The following is a 19687-nucleotide window of genomic DNA, read 5'->3' as shown; positions in this document are numbered from 1 at the left end:
TTAAAATTTCTTTGTGATTTTTTTTTACAGTGTAGGCACCATTGAAACTAATTGCCCTTGGCATTTCTATCCACCATCTCTTGCCAGTGTCTTTATATCATTTTGTTTTTTTCCTTAAAAAGAAAAGGTTGTAATGGCAACTATTAATCACAATGACAGCAAAAAAATCACTGCTTGTTTGCACTCTTATATAATAATTCAGTTCAATATTTGGCTGATATACTCAAATTCTTTAAAATGAATGTTGTGCAAAACCAAAAAAAATGTGCAGATCTGAACTATAAAATTAAACATATCCAGACTTCTTATCAAAAATAAATTTACACCCACACTTCCACAACTAACGACTGAAATACAATAAACTTCAGTAGCATAATATACATACTGGGTTGAAAAGGAAAAGGGAGAGAACCCATCTCAACAGTACCATAAATATATAATCGAAAGCAAGTTTATAATTTCTTCTACCTTTTCTGGAAAAAAAAATAACTCTGTACTGCACAGTACTATCTTTTTCGTGAAAGAATATCTATAACTCAATTATTTGCATATTAACTGGTAAATAGATATTTAAAAAATACACTTTGAGATGGAAGGGGAAATTAAACAGTTGTGGATGCCTGTAAAGGACTTCAAGAACGTAAGTCTTATCAATATCTTACAAGGAAAAAAACACCCCCCCCCAAAAAGGCTGGTGTCACAATTTCAACCTGCCTGGGAGGTACTGATCAGAAGCCCCCCAAGACCGAACAGGTTCTCCTTTTTCTCCAAAAGAAACAACTCGGTCGAATTGGGCCCATTATTGCCAAACCCCACCCCCACCCCAACACCTTTTAACAATATTGCTCTGGAATTTCTTACCACGGTGAAAGTTTCTTTTATAGGGGGGCATAAGGGGATCAAGAGAACCGAAATGGCAGCTGCGTCCATCCAACTGCAGCCCACCCCTTTGTGTGCAATGCTATATGTTTGAAGGAGGAAAAAAAAAGAGGAGTGGGCTTCAGAGAGAATGGCCCCGGCTGCCATCTTGGCTTTCTTTGACACCCAGCCCCCTTCCCCTCTTGCTGCGGCTGCGATAGGTTGCTCTACAAAGGAATCCATAGAAGCCGCACACGGAGTTACAGGACAACTCGCCAAGCCACTGACGTATTGCTTTCAGACGGAGGCGACCCCAAATGCCCAATTTCAAGCGGGCCGGTTCCTCCCGCTCAACACGGGCCGTAAGAGGCGATGGGGCCCAAACGGCGCCAGAGCGGCATCCTACGGGCGAAGCGCTTCCGCACAGCCTCCGTTTCTAAAAGGGATTTGCCAAGTCTGACTTTTAGGGGCTTCAGGAGACCTGCGACAAAGTGCTCCTGAAACGCGTTTTCTACGAACTCGAGTAGAAAGGCTGCCCATCCACTGGTTTGTGGAGGAGGCCGATCCACCCTTGGCAACTGCTTCTAGAAGGAAACAGCACAAACTTTTTTGTCTCATTTGAGCTGGGTTAAAGAAGTGGGAGCTAAAATATTAAAAGTCGCTCTGTACAAAAAGGAGGAGGAGGAGGAAAAAAAAGCAAGTCCCGAAGTTACAAAAAGAAAAGCAAAAAGCACGTCTGCCGTTTACAAAAGGGTGGAGTTGAATCCTTTCCGATCCACGATCACCAAAATCTATTGCGATGATCCCAAAAGGCACCAGGAACTCAGGAAAACGAGCACAGCCGAGCCGAGGAGGGTGGGTGGACTGCGGGGAGGTCCATGCGGGGCAGCACCCGGGCACCTTCCTCAGGACTCACCGGCAGAGAACCTGGAGGGGGGGGGAAGAGAAAGGCCGGGAGGAGAGGCTCCGTCAGGGCATCAGAGCAGACGCTGATCCTAAGCGAAGGACCCCCAGTAATTGAAAACCAAATAATAATAATCCCACAGCCTACTTCTGAAATTTCTCCATCAGCTTCTTCACCATCTTGTCCGTGATGCCCGGGCTGGCGGCTTCAGCCAGGCTGATGCTCTTCTCCAGCTCTTCGATGGCCTGCCTCTTGCCGGCGCTGTTGGCGTCTTGCTGCTTCAGCTGAGCAGGAGGAGGCGAAGGGGAGAGGGTGAGGGGCTGCAGCCGTAGCTGCGCAGGGCTTTGAAGGGGTCTGAAGGGGCCAAGAGACTCACCTCTGCAAACACGGGATTGATTATCAGGGTTAAACAGCCCAAGGTTTTCATGAGATCTTGGTCCTGGAAAGTTAGAAGGGAGGTTTTCAGACATGCTTTGAACCTCAAGGGAATGTCGATCCAAAGCATCACCAGGTGAGTAATTCCAGCTGGGAAAGCAGGTAAGTCCAGGCTGCTTCTTTGGAGACCTCGTGCCCACAAACGACTGGCATGTCTGTCTTAATTTGGGTATATTTTAATGGGAATGGTGGCATGGTTTTAAGGGTTATTTGAATATATTCTTTGGACTGAGGTGCAAATAATTTGGAGATGTATAACTGACAGTATGCAATAAATAAACCTCAGAGGCTCGTTCTCTCATCTAATAAAATTCAAATAAATCCCTTTCATCACAGCCCCTTTTGAAGTATACATGCTGACTAAACCTACTGTCCCATTCTGCACTTTCTTGGCGTCCGGCTTCTTCCGCACGGTGGTAAAACTCCATTCGGGGTGGGAATTGTTCTCCTTGTTGCTAGACTCGCTAAGAGGCAAGAGGAGGGAAAAGGCAAAATCAGCCAATAAATTAGAGAACCCGGCTAGGTGGGCTTGTTAAAAGGTTTACAAGAGTGCCCAGGCCTTTCTGATCTGGACCACCTTGGTGCATTGAGACCCTCTGGGTCCATCTGCCCTCGCAGCCCCCTCCCCACCATCCGGACTCACGAATCCGAGCCGTCCGAGTCCGTTTCATCGCTGCTGTGTCCTTCTGCTTTCCATCTTTTGAACCTGTCGATCAGCTCTGTCAGGTACGAAGTCTTCTTGGCGTTTTTCAGGATGAATTTGTGCTTCAGCAGCTCCTTGGCCGTGGGACGCTGGAAAAGATAGCAAGCGTCAATTCATTTTCCAGAAGAACCTCAAAGCGCTGGAGATGATGAGGGCAGGAGATCAAAACGATGGCCTCCTTCCACTAAGATCTGCTTATCAAATTCTCTTCCTCATCAACCATGGAAGGAAAGGCCTCCCTCTGGAGAAGAGGAGCTCTCCAGAACCCATTCAAGATATGGCATCTTGGGCAGCCTTCTAGTTGACTCCTGATCTTCCAAGCCCACCTTACTTTTCCTGCAGTTGTTTACCTTTCATTCTGCAAAATTCATTCAGCATCCCAAGTAACATACAAAAATTAAAAGTTGATGCTAACCACTATTCCAGAAGTTCAGATCCCAACCTTAGAATGCCTTGAGATCTAAACAAGTCTACTGTTCGCGCACTTCAGAGCAATGACCCAATCGTTTTTGGCCTGAACAGTAAATTCTCCAACAGCAACGATTAGAATAAACTTTGTAATGTTCTTTCGCTGGCATTCATGAGTCAACACATGTTTTCTTGTGATCTTCAACAGCCGTCCACCTACATTAGCTTCCGAGTAATACTTGAGCTTTACAAATCCAACCACAGTCACTACAAAACTTCTACTACGTGTTTCATCTAGAATCTGACTCAAAGTTAAGCTTCAACCACCTCTGATTCATTCTTTGGCATGCTCCAAACATCCTGTGTGGTTTGAAACATCCTAGGTCAAGCCACAAAAATAACAAAATGCCTAAAAGTTATCCTGCTGTGTTTTGGGTGCAGAGAAGACTACATCCTTCAAAATCCTGCAAGCATAATGAGGCATCATGATCCATTTGCCTTTTTTTTTAAGAAGGCTGGCCACAAGATGGGCCTCCCTCCAGATCCAAGGGCTGGGAATAGCCAAAAGCACACTCACAAACATCGGGTCCTTGTTCAGACAGGCGTCAATAAACTCTTTGAAGGGTTTGCTGAAGTCTCCGGCCAGGGTGGGGGGGTTGTTTTTAGGGATGAGGAAGAGGACTCGCATTGGGTGCATGTCTGAATTCGGAGGTTCCCCTTTGGCTAGTTCGATGGTGGTGATTCCAAGAGACCAGATATCAGCCTGCAGAGAAGAGAAAGGACAGAGAACCTGCCTGGCTATTTTGAACGAGGTCAAGAGTCCCCTCCACACAAACTGTGGGTTTTAACCTGAACTGGGTGATGTGGGTCAACGCTCTTTCATGTTTCAGGAACACCTTTATATTCTTACTACTCTTTCAGTTCTACCCTTGGCAGTCAGGCTTATGAGAAACTCTGGCAACGTTTGCTCCCGGGGAAGAACAAGCCGAGCTGATGGACGCCAAGGAGGTTATGGGAAAATGAGATCAACAGGAGGCCTGGAAAATGCACTATTACGACTCTGCTCTGGAGGAGGAGGAGGAAGGCCTCGCTCACTGCACGGGGAGAACTGTAAACCATCCTCTTGGTCCTATACCAGACTGGCTTTTCGAGAGGAGATCCAGTTCTTCTTCTTCTTCTAAAAGCTTTAAGGCATGGATGGCAGAAAAAGCCGAACCTCACTGAACGTAAGACAACAGCCAGAAGATGGAATGGGCATCTGGGCTTCCTTGGCACTTGATGTTGCCACCCTGTTAGTCAGTCCCATCAACCATTTATTTATTATTTGTGTAACAATCACTAGGATGGGCAATTTCCTCTTAAGATTTAAGAGATATACAGGTAGTCCTCGGCTGACGACCACAACTGAGTCCAAAATTTCTGTTGTCAAGTGTGACGTTTGTTAAGTGAGTTTTGCCCCATTTTACAGCCTTTCCTGCAACCGTTGTTAAGCGAATCACTGCAGTTGATAAGTCAGTAACACGGTTGTTAAATGAACCCGGCCTTCCCCATGAACTTTGCTTGTGGGAAGGTCGCAAAAGGGGATCACGCGACCCCGGGACACTGTGACCGTCGTAAATACGAAGCGGTTGCCAAGCGTCTCAAGTTTGATCACGAGACCCTGGGGAACGCCCCAACGGTCGTCCCTTTTCTCCAGTGCCACTTTAACTCTGAACTAAATGGACTGTTGTTAAGTCGAGGACTGTCCTGTTAAAAAAAAATCTCACTACGAAATGAACTAGCATTCTGGACTGCAGCCACCAAGCTCTCCCCTTGTTCCTGCATGAATTGAAGCAACCCTTCAAGGCCTACAAAGGACCTTACTTTTGAGTCGTAGGCCGACTGCTGGATGACTTCGGGGGCCATCCAGAAGGGCGTCCCCACGAAAGTGTTCCTCTTGATCTGGGTATCAGTCAGTTGCCCAGCCACTCCAAAATCCGCAAGCTTCACGTCTCCTTGCTCAGACAGCAACACGTTGGCAGCTGGTTGGGGGGAGGCGGGGGGAAGAGAAGAAAAACTTCATTTGACAACAAAAGGAACCTGGGCTCCCAGAGAAGCATCTTCCCTCCTTCTTTGTACCCACCTTTGATATCTCTGTGGATTTTCTTTTCAGAGTGCAGGTAATCCAGCCCTTTGAGGATCTCCTTGAGCATCGTAGCAATCTGGAATTCGTCAAAGGGGCCAGCACGGAGCTTGAGAGGAAATAAGCAGAGTTTATACGCTTTAACGAAACCCCAAGTGCCTTGGAAGGCACTCACGTTGAAACACCCCTTTCGTTTTCTTTTTAAAGATCTTCGGACAATAGAAAGATTCAAGCTGTATTTCTATTTCACCAGAAACGGCTCTTCATCAAAAGTTCTAAAGATACCTGGAAAGGGAGCCAGGCCTTTTTCACAAATACATCTGGGTGTTGTAACATGCTAGTTTCCTCAACTCATATCTTATCTCTTATCTTACTTTGTTACCAAGAAAACCTCTGAACTTGTCAAGATCAGGGGAAGCACTCAACATACAGTTGGTGTGCAAGACTTGGGAACCAGATCAGACTTCAAGGCAAGAATCTGTTGTCCACAAACCACGTCTGTCCCCAGGTGAGCTTCTCTTGGCACTGAAGCCTATCAGAAGCTCCAGATTCAGAGCAAAACACACCAGGAAACATTCTCAGGATTCAGGGATTACTCCGTGGTGCATGCCGGATCCTGCCCATAGGAGAAATGAGTCCTTGGGGCTACAGTCTTCGGCTCTCTTCACATCAGTTCCTCCAGCTCAGGGCTCTCCAAGCTCGACAACTGTAAGACTTGTGGACTTCAACTCCCAGAATTCTTCAACCAGCCATTTCTCAACTTCAGCTATTGTAAGAGAGGTGGACTTCAACTCCCAGAATCCTCCATGCTGGCTGAGGAATTCTGGGAGTTGAAGTCCAGAAGTCTTAAAAGTTGCAAAGTTTGGAGACTCCTGCCAGCCCAATGTTTCTCAACCTGTGGACTTCAACTCCCAGAATTCCCTAGCCAGCATGGAGGATTCTGGAAGTTGAAGTCCACATCTCTTAAAGCTGCTGATTTTGAGAAACGCTGCTCTAGTCTACGTGAGCAGGTCTCTGCTTTCCTGGGTGCCAACCAAGAGCTGAACTGGGCTGCAACAGCAACGCCAAGCGTAAGCAGTTGCTGACGTCCTCAGGAGACACAAGCAGGCTTCAAACCCCACATTTCAGGACCTCCTAGATGTAACTACTCTAGCAGAATTATCTCAGAGGAAAAGGGTGGGGTCTCCCGGTGAGGCCTGTGGTCAAGCTGGCCTGGGGGGATAAGGGAAAACCAGACATCCCATTCATGGCCCTCTGCTTTCTCAGCCCCTCCTAAGCTGCAGCCACTTTGAAGGCCGCGTCTCTCATCAGCAACAGGCCCTTTCAGGTTTTAAGTTTACAGGAACTCAAAATGGAAACGCCAGCTCAGTTTTAGCACTAAATATTAGCTGTGTTTGCTTCCACAGCAAGCTCTCCGAATCTCCTTCCAACAGAAACAACTCTGTGTGTTGAAAGTTTTTTTTAAGTCCACTTTTCAATTTATTAACTGCAGTGGGTAGTTTTTCATAACTGCAAAGCTTCCTTTTCCTAAAAAGCGAAGCAACACACTCTTTATTCGAATAGATGTTTTTTGCGGCCTTTCACGAGACTCACAAGGGAGCCACTGAGGTCCCTGCAGAAAAACCTGCCCTAACACAAAACAGCTTTGACTTGGGCGAAGGAATTCCGCTCCCTGCCGAAGGACTGAGTCACAAAGGAAGCTCAGTCAAGATTTTCACACCCTCCCTCTGGGCCTCAGTGGCAAAGAGAAGCCAGCCTTATTTGTTTCTGCAAGAGGTGAGCACTTATTGGCCCCGGGGCTTTGTGATGGACCGCAACCACGACAAGGCCTCTCCCCGGAGGTCCTGCAGTCTGGAGAAAGTGGCATAAAACAGTGGACAGCGAAAGCCTGTTACAATCTGCCATGAACAGAGCTTGAAAGACATCAGGTGTTTCCAAACTGCAAATAACCAGATGTATCTTTTAGTGCAGCACACATTTGGAAATGACCTCTTCACTCAAACATGAATTATATTTAGACTGCCTGAAATCAAAAGTATCTTCACCAAAAAGGCCTCGTAGAGTGACTCGGGCTGACTAGCAATTCCAAAATTACGAAATGACACCACCCATAAAAATGGGAAAGCTTACAATGCAAATCAACACAATTCATACCGTAACAGGAATACTTACCAAGTCCAGGGCTGATCCCCCACCTAAATATTCCATTATAATCCACAACTTTGTGCCCTAAAAGGAAATGCAGGTGAAGAGTTAGCTTTTTCCTCTTGATTTCTCTGGATCAGGGAAAGGGGTAGGAACAGTGTGGAATTTGGGGAGCTACAGTGGTAATATATCTGGAAGCAGCATTAAGCTGGGGAACAACGGGACAAATGATCCACTGTGACCACAAAAAGAACAATCTGTGGGGTCCTTGGGGCTCTCTGAGCTGGACTGTTTGCTTGCAGACGTTTCATTACCCAACTAGGTAACCTCATCAGGGCTAGTGAGAGAGGAACCACACTAAGCCTGGCAGAGTATAAACAGGGACTAAACCCTGCACTCCCTTGCACTGGTGATGTTACCTAGTCTGGCCATGAAATATCTGCAAGCAAGCAAGCAACCAACCAACCAGAGTCGGAAGAGATCCTGGAGGTCTTCTAGTCCAACCCCCTGCTTAAGCATGACACCCTGCGCCATTCCAGACAAGTGGCTGTCCCTGCAGTGATGGAGCACCCACAACCTCTGGAGGAAAGCCGTTCCACTGATTAATTGTAACGGAGCTTGAGACCAGGTGTCTGCAACCTTGGGAGACCCAGGGATTTCTCCTCTGAAATTGCCTGCCAGCTAAAACAGGTTTGGGCTCCTGTTTGGGCCACATCACCAAGGCCGACGGGCCTTTTATTTGCACGTTAGTTTTGCTACCCCACTTTGGCTCTCACCACTCTTGTTAATACTTTAAATGGCAGTTACGTGTTCTAAGCTGCCAGTTTTAGAAAGTGGTGCTTATTTGTACTGGGACGTTTTATTGGTTATATTGTATGATTTTTATAATTATATCTGGTGTTTTCAGAAGAACCACATGAAGCACCGACACAATAATTTTTGAGCCCTCTGTCGTTTGAACCAACTTGAAGAAAACCTTTGTGTACATTCCAGAAAGCTGCTCTGTGACTGGGGGTTATTTGTATTAAAAAGGTACTTTCAACTTTCCAAACAATGCGGTGATCCCAAGAAAGAGTTTCACCACTCAAGTATTTAGATCAGCAGCCAACCATGATATTTATAGCTGGGAACTTATCAGCCTCCCACTTTCCATTTAGAGATGAAGACAGCCGAGTTTCAGAAAAGGGGACTTCGGTCGTAAGCTAAACACCAATCCAAACATCTGGGTAAGCAGTCCATGGGGGCTGTTACGCTTCCCCTAGCCAAGAGGCTGCCAATCAAGGCCTTACAACAGGGATGGGGAACTACGGTATGGCCCCCTTTATAACTTGTGGACTTCAACTCCCAGAATTCTGGGAGTTGAAGTCTAAAAGTCATAAAGGGGCCATAGTTCTCCACCTCTGCCTTTGAAGGAGAGGCCTCTGGGTGGAGGGGCTTGTAAGGCCCCCTACAGACAAGATGTCTCCCCCCCGCCCCCATTAACAGAAAGCCCACCCTTCCTTTGTACCGTTTGCTCCCTGAAGCCAACAAATAATGCCAATTGGAAGATTTAAGTCAGTTTTCAACCCAGAGCCTCCATTACAGATGAGTTTTAACCCAACAGCATTTCCTCATGACGGATCGAAATCCAGGCACCGCCAAATGAGGCATGTTGTGGCAGACTGAAGCCCAGCTCCGGAACAGAGCACACTTTGTTAGACAAACACACACTGCATTTACAAGTCAGAGGTTGGAAACTGAGATGTGAGGTACGTGTGCTACTTCTAGCACCTTCCATAAAGCTCATCTGTGCTAGTAGGGAAAACTGGAAACAGACACTCATTCTTTCACCTGGCTGTTGGCTTCACGGAGGCCTTTGGTGGCTCCAGGCTGACTTAGAAGGCCTGCACGGAAAATGCCTCTGAGAATTTGCCAGTGTAAACCGTAACTGGGTGTGGACCATTTGCCCCTTGGCACCCAACAAGCCACTTGGCTAACCGTTACAGACCAAGTATGTTTAATGCAGGAAGAAAGTAGGACATGTTTAGTCTTTGGAGGAGGAGGAGGAGGAGATGCGTTAGTCTATCATTCAGAAGCCTCTGAACAATTTCTGTTGGTCAGAAAAGGTGCAAAAATGGCTTATCCTCCTGATTTTTACAATCACAGTCTTGAATCCACAGCAGAACTCAGATGCAATTCTGATTATGTTTTGGCGAGGATGACAAAACTTAGGCGTTAAACTCTTTGTATTGCAATTCCTGTGGAATCTGGAGACTGTGATAATCTAGACTGCAAGCTCATACATAAACTCTTCCAGACAGGGTTTTGGATGGGTCATGTCTGGACTGAAACGTGCATGTTTAGACCATACCTGGAATAAAACAGGGCGAGAGAAAACGCTTGCCAGCTTCCGAGTTAGAAGGTAAAGTATTCGTGCTCACTCCTAACACAACCAACCGAAGGTGAACGGGGTGTACCACGTTCCACACTATCCATGGCTCCCATGTGCGCCTGGACCCCCCAACTTCACCCCTCCCTTGCAAAACCATCCATGTTCAACAGTCTCTGTTACCTTCAAATAGGAGCCGTAGTACTTGGTGACGTAAGGGCTGTCGCACTGGCTGAGCACCGTGATCTCCTGCTGGATGTCTTCAATTTCATCCTCGGCCTCTTCAAGGTCGATGATTTTAATGGCCACCACGTGCTGCGTCCGGTTATCAATGCCTTTAAAGACTTCTCCGAAGGAGCCTTTCCCGATGCGCTCCAGTTTGGTGAAAAGCTCCTCGGGATCTGCTCGGTGGTTCTGGAAGGGGCCAAGAGGACAAGCTCGGCTGAAGAGGTCAGGGACACCACTTCAAGGGGGATGTCACCGGAAATAAGGGGGTCTCTTCCTGAAAATTTGCAGGGGAGCTACTCCTAATCCTGGGGAAAATTCCCTGGCCAATCTCGTAATTTGTATCCAAGTGTGCAACTGCACATTTTTTAGTATGTTCAGTTTTATTTTACTCCTTAGAAGTTCGGAAGATAGACATACCCTGGGGTGGAGGAGAACAGGTCAGGTAAGATATGCTTTCAGTTTCTCTTTCTAGGTGTCACCACACAAATTACTCTTTTAATTGGCTCTCCCTAATTAGCCACGGGGCGATTGGTAGATCTGGATCCCAGCCACAGCCCTGAGGGCACCGCACGCCTGCAACTTCCTTGACACCCACTGCAATGGTGGTTCCAGCTGACATTTTCAGCATTCAGAAAGTAGGTTGTCATTAACCAGAGGTGACCTTAGTCAACGGCAAAGTCGGGCACAAAGGACCATCCGTAAGACTGAGCTCCAGGCAGTCCTCAACTTACAAGAGTTCATTTAGTGACTGGAAAAAGTGACCTATGGACGTTTTTCACGCTTATGACTGTTGCAGCATCCCTAGGGTCACTTGATCAAAATTCAGATACCTGGCAACTCATATTTATGGTGGCTGCGGTGTCCCCAGGGTCATGCAATCCCCTTTTGTGACCTTCTGAAAAGAAAAGTCAACGGGAAAGACCAACTCAGTTAACAACCATGTGCCCAACTTAACAACTGCAGTGATTCACTTACCAACTGCGGCAAGAAAGGTTATAAAATGGAGCAAAACTCACTTAATAAATACCTCACTTAGCAATGTAAGTTTTGGGCTCAATTGTGGCCATAAGCTGAGGACTCCCTGAGTAGATGATTTATTCAAGCCTATGTACAAGAATGTGACCCATTAAAGTTCAACACCAGATAAGGGTCGATGGAATTCAAGAGGGGTTGTGGGAAAGCAACAAATGGCTTGTATCGCTGGCCTTTGCCAACATGTCCGTTTCCAAGCATGCCTCAAAACAGAAATGGTGGATGGTGGCAATTAAGACTCGCTTGCCCAGAAAAAGGACAAAAGAAAGCAAGGATCTTGATAAGGACTGTAAGGTCACAGGTCTGGGGATACTGAGTTGGGGGCCCAGTCTGAGATCACGTTCCAAATCGCAGAAAAGGATGGCTAGGCTCGAAGAACAGAATGGCCCACCAGGCAGTCCAGAGGAATTCAGAAGCTGCTATGTTAGTTAAACCTATTCCAAGTAAGTTTTAAGTTGCTGTTTGAGTCTAAGGCAGGGCACTCCAACCTTGGCTGGCTGAGGAATTCTGGGAGTTGAAGTCTACAAGTCTTAAAGTTGCCAAGGCTGGAGACTCCTGGTCTAAGGTACTAGCCAAGGACCATGAGGGTTGTGGTCTACTCTATCCAGCTCTATTTTGGCTGACGACTGGGGGTCTACTGGTGATCCCACAGTGTTTGCAGAAGATGGATGGGCCTTGATGTTCTGCAGCTCAGGGCTTCTACAAAGCCTCAGGGATCCAGCCTTGCCGAAAAGAGCCGCTTTCCCAGAACAAGTTCTAAATTGTCCTTTTCGTGCACAAGCACCAATGGTTGTGCAAAATTTCCCGCTTGCCTAATTGTCTCTCTTAAGAAACCAGCCAATAATTACATAGGCAGCAGCCTTCCTTTCTCGCTGGAAAAGCCCAATATCCTCATGGAAACTTCCATTTCTACATCTTGGGCTTTGGCTCCGCACTACTGGCCAAGGCTACTCACTGGACACAAACAGGCCATTGCAAGATGTTCTGACAGAGCACCTCAAACATCTGAGAAACAAGCACATTCTTCCAAGGCAACATCACCCCCCTTCTTTCTTTCCTTTCTTCTGAAGCAAGTCAGGAGGTGTCAATGCCCTGGGTTCCAGGCATTTGGAAGTCAAGCAGGAATTTCCAGAACCTGATGTATTTTTAGAACAGCTGTCCCTGAAAATCCTGTTTAAAAGCGCAACAGCAGCTCTATGCAAAGATTGCTCCAGTTGAAAGAAACATAAGCACATGAACTAATCCAGCATTCAGACCAGACCGGATCTTGGAAGCATTTACACATTTGCACATTTGCACATTTGCATTTCTAAAGCTCTCCCAAGGCCCTTGGGACTCTGAGAAAAGAGTCAAACTGAGAGAGAAAGCAAGAGGAGTGATGGTGCTCTTGTTCTACAACAGGGGTGCCCAATCTTGGCAACTTTAAGACCTGTGGACTTCAAGTCCCAGAATTCCCCAGCCAGTCAGCCAAAACTTATCCTCTACCATTCTACACCCATGATGTCTGAATTGATGGTTTGGTTCATGCAATGTATTGATTACCCCGTATGATGAACCAGTTATTACCAAACCCTGGGTTAACCTTCTTTAGCATACTGTGTGAACCAGTTCTTGAATTTCATTGCCGTGCACCGTCTGGGTCACCTATAAAATCTTCAGGATTAATTAGATCGTTTATCGTTACCTCTGGCCCTGCAGAGAAACAACTGAACAATTTCATTAAGTCGCATCACTTGTTTAAAACTCTCCGGTTTAAAAACAGAAGTCTGACATGCACAGAAGTTCCTCCTCTGTTTTGGGTCTTCAAAACAGAAGGATTGTTAGCTGTAACTGCGCAGCCTACGCAAAATCAAGTTGGGCTCTGAAATTTAACATGCTAACAAGTCTCAGGATTACAGTGCCATCCATCAAACTAACATCAGACTGGCTGCTTCAGAGGCCAAACCGGAGCATAAAGCTGCTTTTCAGGGCTTGAAGTCGAGAACAAGGCGTTGTGTTTTCCAAGCTCTCTCTGTCTTTTGTAAAGACACACTTTAATCAACAGTGTTTGATCCTCCCAGTTATAAACGCAAAGTAATCTGGAACTCAAGAGGAAAAGTGCCTTTTTTTCCTGACAAAGCTTCATCGAGATGACAACAAAGCAAGCACAACAAGAAGAATCTTGTTCTTATAAAATGTACAACAAATCGTTGCCCTTCATTAAAACAGCGCCCAGAGACTGCAAACTTAGATAAACAGGGATCTCTCCGCCACTTAAGATTCTTGAGAAACTGTTAAAACACTATTTGGCTTTCCACCGTTAGTGGATTTTAGTGGGATCCATTTCTGAGTACTACTTTGTTTGTCAATGAAATGTCTTGGAATCTCAACAACAGAGACAAGAAAGGAAAGTGCTGAAGGCAACTAAATGGTCTCTGCAAACTGAAAATAGAAATGTTTACAATCAACCTGTGTGAAAGGAATGAATCAGTGGCTTGTTTTGTGATCATTTCTGCCTGAAGGTGCACGGTGGTGCAGGCTGAAAGTCCTAATGTCTGCTCACTCACATTTTTCCCACAGGGGAACTATTAAGGGATCTTGAATTTCAGATCAGTTTACGCTTCCTGAAAACAAGCCACAGGGACTTCAACACCATCCAGAACAAAGTAACAGGATAAGCAAACAAGCTTCAATAATGGTAATAATTAGAAGTGGCCAAATCCTTTCCTATCTTTTAATCATATAATGGTCCCTTTCTTTATTAGGAGCGTGGAGGAAGAAAGAGGGCATAAGGAACAATTTAAAAACTTGGAAGAAGGGATTATCATCTGCCTTCCTTTTAATTAATAATCCAATCTACGTTAAGGATCTAATGACAACAAACAAGGAGATGTTTCACTAATAGTATTTTGTTATCTTCTTAGTTATGGCAGAATGCTTTGAAGGAAACCACCAAGTTATTCCAGAAATTCAGAAGAGCGCAAAAATAAAAATAATTCGAAAAGGGAAAGTTTGGGCAAAACAGATCAGATTTTAAAATCTGAACATCAAAGGGGTGCCCTGAAACTGTATTTATGCACTGGCAAATCCAGGAGGTAAACAGGAAAATGGGGTTTTCCCCCCCTTCACCCATTCTTTTTTCATGTTGCGATACTGCCACAATCTTTTAAGCTAAAAGAATTTGTAATGAGCTATTCATTTTCTCGCACATTAAAAATTAATTGAATTACACATCTGATTTTATATAAATGTAAATGTACATATAGATATACACACATATATGTGTAAATTACTAACAAAGAATTTAGGGAGGCTGATATGCATTTCGGACTCATTAGTCCTCATCAGTCAGTTATACCCTTCTGAGATTCGAACCTGGGCTGCTTGCACGTTAGGCAGTGTTTTTACTTCTTGAGCCACAGGTTCTCTCTCGCTTTGTTAGCCTTTTTGCAAGGGGAGGAATATGTGTCATATGTTAACTCTTAGATTACCTTGCTAGGCCCCAAACATGGGGCAAATCTTTATTTCCTGTTTTCAGCCTTATCTCAAAGGCCTAGCAAGGTAATCTAAGAGTTAACATATGACACATATTTCTCCCCTTGCAAAAAGGCTAACAAAGCAAGAGAGAACCTGTGGCTCAAGAAGTAAAAACACTGCCTAACGTGCAAGCAGCCCAGGTTCGAATCTCAGAAGGGTATAACTGACTGATGAGGACTAATGAGTCCGAAATGCATATCAGCCTCCCTAAATTCTTTGTTAGTAATTTACACAAATATATGAACTGTCCGGTGTGACTACAGCCTGTTCGATGGCCTTTGAGATAAGGCTGAAAACAGGAAATAAAGATTTGCCCCATGTTTGGGGCCTAGCAAGGTAATCTAAGAGTTAACATATGACACATACACACACATATATATATACACACACATATATATGTATATATATATAATGCTTTTTTGGGAAAGGGGAGAGAAATTTCAAGGAGAATATGAGCTTAATATCAGCCTGATCAAGTGACCTTGTCTGTGTCAAGTTCCCATATTCCTCAGTGTACATTTTAAGATTACAAAAACGTATTTTAACTGAATTACCTGGCTAATGCCGAACGCTGCACACACGGAAAAGAGCTTTATACAGCACCAACATAAGACGGACTGAGCCTCAGCATAGCTGATAATCAAGTTAGACTTCATCTGAGATGTCACACCATACATTACTCATATGTTAGTACATTCTTCCTAAAAAGGTACATAGTTCTAAGGAACTGGTGGGGGAAACCTGGGGGAGAAACATCGTGGCTCGCCAATCAATCTTGGTTATAATTAAAAGGGGCCGTATAATTGCTGTCTACATGTCAGAAAGCTCTACACCACTCTCCATTTCTCCAACTTTGATAACCCAAGCTTTGCAATTCCAGACTCTAATCCATCAGCACGGCCAAGTGGAACTGCAGAACTGGGCAGAAGCAGGCCACAAATCAATGGGGCACCTGGTAGCTTCACCTTGGGGGACAGGTGGTGCGTAGAAGGCAAAGCTAAGTTGTGCAAAACTCAACATGCGCAACCAAGATTAACCCTGATAAGACAAGTGGAAGCACAGAGATCAGCCTGCCCCGACTTGAACCGAAACGTCTACAAGTTAAAACAGGGATGTAAATATAGCCATGACATAAACCACCGCTCTCTCCCTAAAGGATCACGGAGCCCTACAAAATGAAGGCTTTAATGTTCCACAGAAAGCAATGAAGAAAATGTCTGTTTCAACACCTAATTCTCTGTGGTTGTTCCAGATCCTCCTGGTGGATCTCATGTCAAACGTTGCCCGCTGGAAAAGTTCTTGAGTGCTCAACGTTTGTGGCATCTGAGCAGGGCTGGGCACTCGGCACAATCGCTTCTAATCAGCAGCTTCAAAGGCCCTAATTCTCGGCAGAGAAGAAAACTGACGGGCCTTTTCTCAGTATTTGGCGCTTATGGCGTGCTACTTTGAACAAACAGAGAGCCGAATTGAGCTACACTTCCTGCACGCAGGGCTGTGATAAACTTGTGGCCAGCTCACAGGAGCCAGGAACATGGGGGGAGATACTGTAAGGCATAGATAACCTTCATTAAATACACGGTGGCTAACGGAGTAGAGAAGTATCCCATTCACCAGGAAGGCAGGGCGATTAATTTTATACATAACTTCAAAAATACTGGAAACACTCTTTTCAAAACAACATTAGGCTATGGAAAACAGGAGCCACAAACCAAGATTGGAAAGCTGGCAAGTCACTCCCTAAAGTTCACATCTATTCAAAGTAGAGCAAGTACACTGATGTTTGGTGAATTCACATGAAAAACCAAACCAGACTGGGTTTCACTCATCCACTTCCTGCATTCGGATGAGACACTTTTGCTTTGTGTTGTGTTGGAGACGTCTTTGCCTTTAGAAGAGGGATCCTGAAACATGCACCAATTCCTAAGAAGAGTGGAGCAGATCAGCCAATGATCTACCAAACTAAGAAGCAGCTTGCAAACTTTAACAGGGGTTTGTTTAGAGCAGATCCTGACAGGATCTGAACTTTATTTCAAGTCTTGATTCAGTAACTGAGCCATAGTAGATTGTTCCACATTTCTTAGACCTGATGCATATCTTCATCCGAGCAAAACCTCTGGCAAAACATACTGCATCGCTGGATTTATCAAACTAGATAAGCATTGGCTGGGTGGTATGCAAATTAAGTGAACAGTTAGGTCAAAAAGCACTCTTCATTAATCCTTCTTCCTCAGACCAGAAGGAAATACCATGTGAGATACCAAAAGGTTAAGTCTCAGGCTGTGCGCATTCTTATTAATCGCATGAAGGAACTGGAGGGAGAATACTTATCATATTTTTGATAACACAAAATTGAGGGAAGTAAGTAGTATCTTATTAGACCATAGCAATAAAATTCAGAATGATCTTGACAGAAAAGAGAAAGGGCCTCAAGATGCAAACATGAAATTTAACAAAGACCCTGCTCCAAGTTAAGAAAATTGAAAATCAAAAGCACAGGTAGAGAAAAAGGGACACCGTACTGGATGTCACTTGTGGAAAATGTCTAGGAAAAGGGGTGGTTTACAGACTTGAGTATGAGGAAGTGATGTGGTATGGCTACAAAAAAGGCAGATGGAATTTTAGACGGCCTCAACAGAAGAGCAGTTTTGAAAACACAGGAAGTCACTCTTTACGCTGCATTAATCAGACTCCATGTTGATCACTGCGTTCAGTTTTCAGCGACACACATAGGAAGGGTTCGGATCAACTGGAGTAGATCCAGAAATGGCCAAGAGAATAACCACGGAACTGGGAAATAAGACAGAAGAAGGGAGGCCCTAGAAATGTTTAACCTTGAGAGGAGAAGAACAAAGAGCAATTTAGCAGCAGCTATCAGGGTGTCACAAAGGGTATCAAATCATCTCCCCAAAGGAAATCAAAGCCTGTTCTCGGATCATCCCAGAACGCAGAACCCAGAATAACGGCCCGAAGAGACAGGTAAGCAGACCCCAAGTAAATATCCTGGAAAACAGTAGCGACTTCCCAAGAGACTGACAGTGGAGCCAACTATCAAGAAAGATCACGGACTTCCCTGCACTGGATGAGCTCAAGCAGAAGGAGGCCAACCATCTGTCAGAGGTGGTTTAATCTGAATTTCTGCACAGAGCAGGTCCTTGGCCTAGGTGGTTAAAGCTCCCAGTAGCAAATTATTATTTATAGGATGAAGAAATGATCTGGAACCTAAAGGCTGAAGAAGGGGAAGAGGAGGAAAGAAAATGTGACTTGAGGCCTCATCATGGCATGCCATGTATAGTGAAGAGTCCCTGACCTGGAAATGTCTAAATGCACTCCCTTAATTCTACCCCAGGCTAGCCGGGATAATGATAGTTTCTTTCCTGCCTTATTATAAACAATGGTTAATTCAGCTGTCCATCCCTTAAGAATCCTGTGGATTAAAGATGTATAAAAGGCTCCTAAACAAACTAATAAATACATTTCTGGTGCTGGGTTGCATGCAAAAACTAAAAAGCATGAGGAAAAATCCCTGTTCTTTCCTGCCTAAGCATCTGATCCCGTTTCATAATAATAGGATGCGAAACAAGACGGAATTAAGCGAGGATGAGAAGAATGAAACGTGACATTAAATGATTTAAACAACCTTTAACACCCAAGTTTAGAAATTAGCCTTGGGAGAATGCAATGTCTGGTTAAAAACAAATTCTGCAGGAGATCCAAAACAATCTGGAAAAGTACCAAAGTCTGAACTGCATCAAAACACTTTTGGGAGAGTTTCCAGCTATATTTCCAGGGTCCTTTTTGCTCATCAGCCCTTTTTTGGGGTGGGGGATGGGGTGAGGTGGGGCAACGGAGAAAATAAAACTCACCTGAAGGTTTATTGTGCTTTTGAGCAAGGGCAGATTTGGAAGTCAGGAAGGACCCAAGGCGGCCTTTGGCTTGGCTTTCCAAGAAGCCCCCAATTCTTTCCAGGGGAGAAAGAAACCCCCCCCTCCCCAAAGCACCAGCTGCATTCGGGCTCTGCCAGTTTCCCTCCGGCCCTTCCCCGGACACCTGGCCCTTGCCCAGCGCGCCCCGAGGAAACGGGGGCGGGCCATGTGGGACCTCTCAACGGAGGGGGAGGGAGTCCGGCCCCGGGGCCCCCTCGCCCCCCCCGCCCTGCCAGCCCAGCCCCCCGTCCGTGGGGACCCCAGCCCCCCTCCGGGCAGCACAGGCCCCGACAGGGCAGGCGACCCCCGCGGGTGGGCCCAGAGCCCGGCCAGCCCCCTGCGGCCCCGCTCACCTGCATGCCGGGCACCTGCACGGCCACGGGCGAGAGGGCCATGGCGGCTCCGGGGCGGCGGCGGCGGAGGAGGAGGAGGAAGGCGGCTCAGCTGCAACGGGGCCTGCGGGGGAGGCGGCGGGAGAAGCAGGCTGGGGGGGCTCCGCGGAGGCCCCGCCCGCCCAGGCCCACCCCGGGCCCGCCCTCCGCCACTCCAGAGCCCATCCTCCTCGCCCGGCGGGCCCGCCGCCCGCCCTGCCCGGCGGGGCGGCGGCTCCCAGGCAAGGAGGGCCTCGCCGGGCCCCGGGCCTGCTCCCAGGGCGGGGGGCGCCGAGGCCGACCCCCGCCGTCCTCGGGGGGCGCCCGCCCGCCGCCGCCGCCGCCGCCCCGGCCGGCCAGCCCGCCCGCCCGCGCTCACCTTTCCGCCGCGCAGGGGAGCCGGCTCCCGCCGAACTACATCTCCCAGCGGCCCCCGCGCGGCCCCCGCCGTCTTTGCCGCAGGGGCTGCCGGGAGTTGTGGTGCGGACGAGGCAGCCGGCACTCGCAAGCGTCGCCCGGAGGGCTCGCCAAGCGGACTCAGCGGCTCTGAGGGGGCGGGAGTTATAAAATCAACGAGACAGAGAGAGTGTGAAAAAGAAGCTGTTTTCATTGAAATCAACTTTTGTGACACGCTCTGTATCTCAGCAATGGGCCTCGCAAGAAGGAAATGTAAA

At 46.6% G+C, this 19687-nt stretch overlaps 1 protein-coding gene across 3 annotated transcripts; it reads right to left on the bottom strand.

The window, feature by feature from the left end:
* Positions 1-81: 81 nt before the first annotated feature.
* On the bottom strand, positions 82-19473 carry STK26 (serine/threonine kinase 26; the record flags this gene model as incomplete). Of its 3 annotated transcripts, XM_083371789.1 has the most annotated exons (12): positions 19393-19473; positions 18996-19098; positions 10127-10357; positions 7603-7659; positions 5431-5539; positions 5172-5329; positions 3886-4071; positions 2841-2989; positions 2568-2661; positions 2139-2201; positions 1910-2046; positions 82-1785 (listed from the first exon to the last, which is right to left on the bottom strand). In XM_083371789.1, exons 2-12 carry the CDS (start codon positions 19035-19037, stop codon positions 1764-1766), a joined length of 1248 nt encoding a protein of 415 aa, XP_083227915.1. In that variant the 5' UTR covers positions 19038-19098; positions 19393-19473. The 3 variants fall into 3 exon arrangements, with proteins under 3 accessions (XP_083227915.1, XP_083227914.1, XP_083227916.1); XM_083371788.1 differs by lacking the exon at positions 19393-19473 and having other exon boundaries at positions 18996-19290; XM_083371790.1 differs by lacking the exons at positions 82-1785; positions 19393-19473 and having other exon boundaries at positions 1906-2046; positions 18996-19295.
* Positions 19474-19687: the final 214 nt, after the last annotated feature.

Source organism: Vipera ursinii, assembly GCF_947247035.1.
Source record: "Vipera ursinii genome assembly, chromosome: 12".
Lineage (NCBI taxonomy): Eukaryota > Metazoa > Chordata > Lepidosauria > Squamata > Viperidae > Vipera > Vipera ursinii.
Note: the sequence above shows the minus strand (reverse complement) of the source record. Positions and strands in the feature narration are given on the sequence as shown.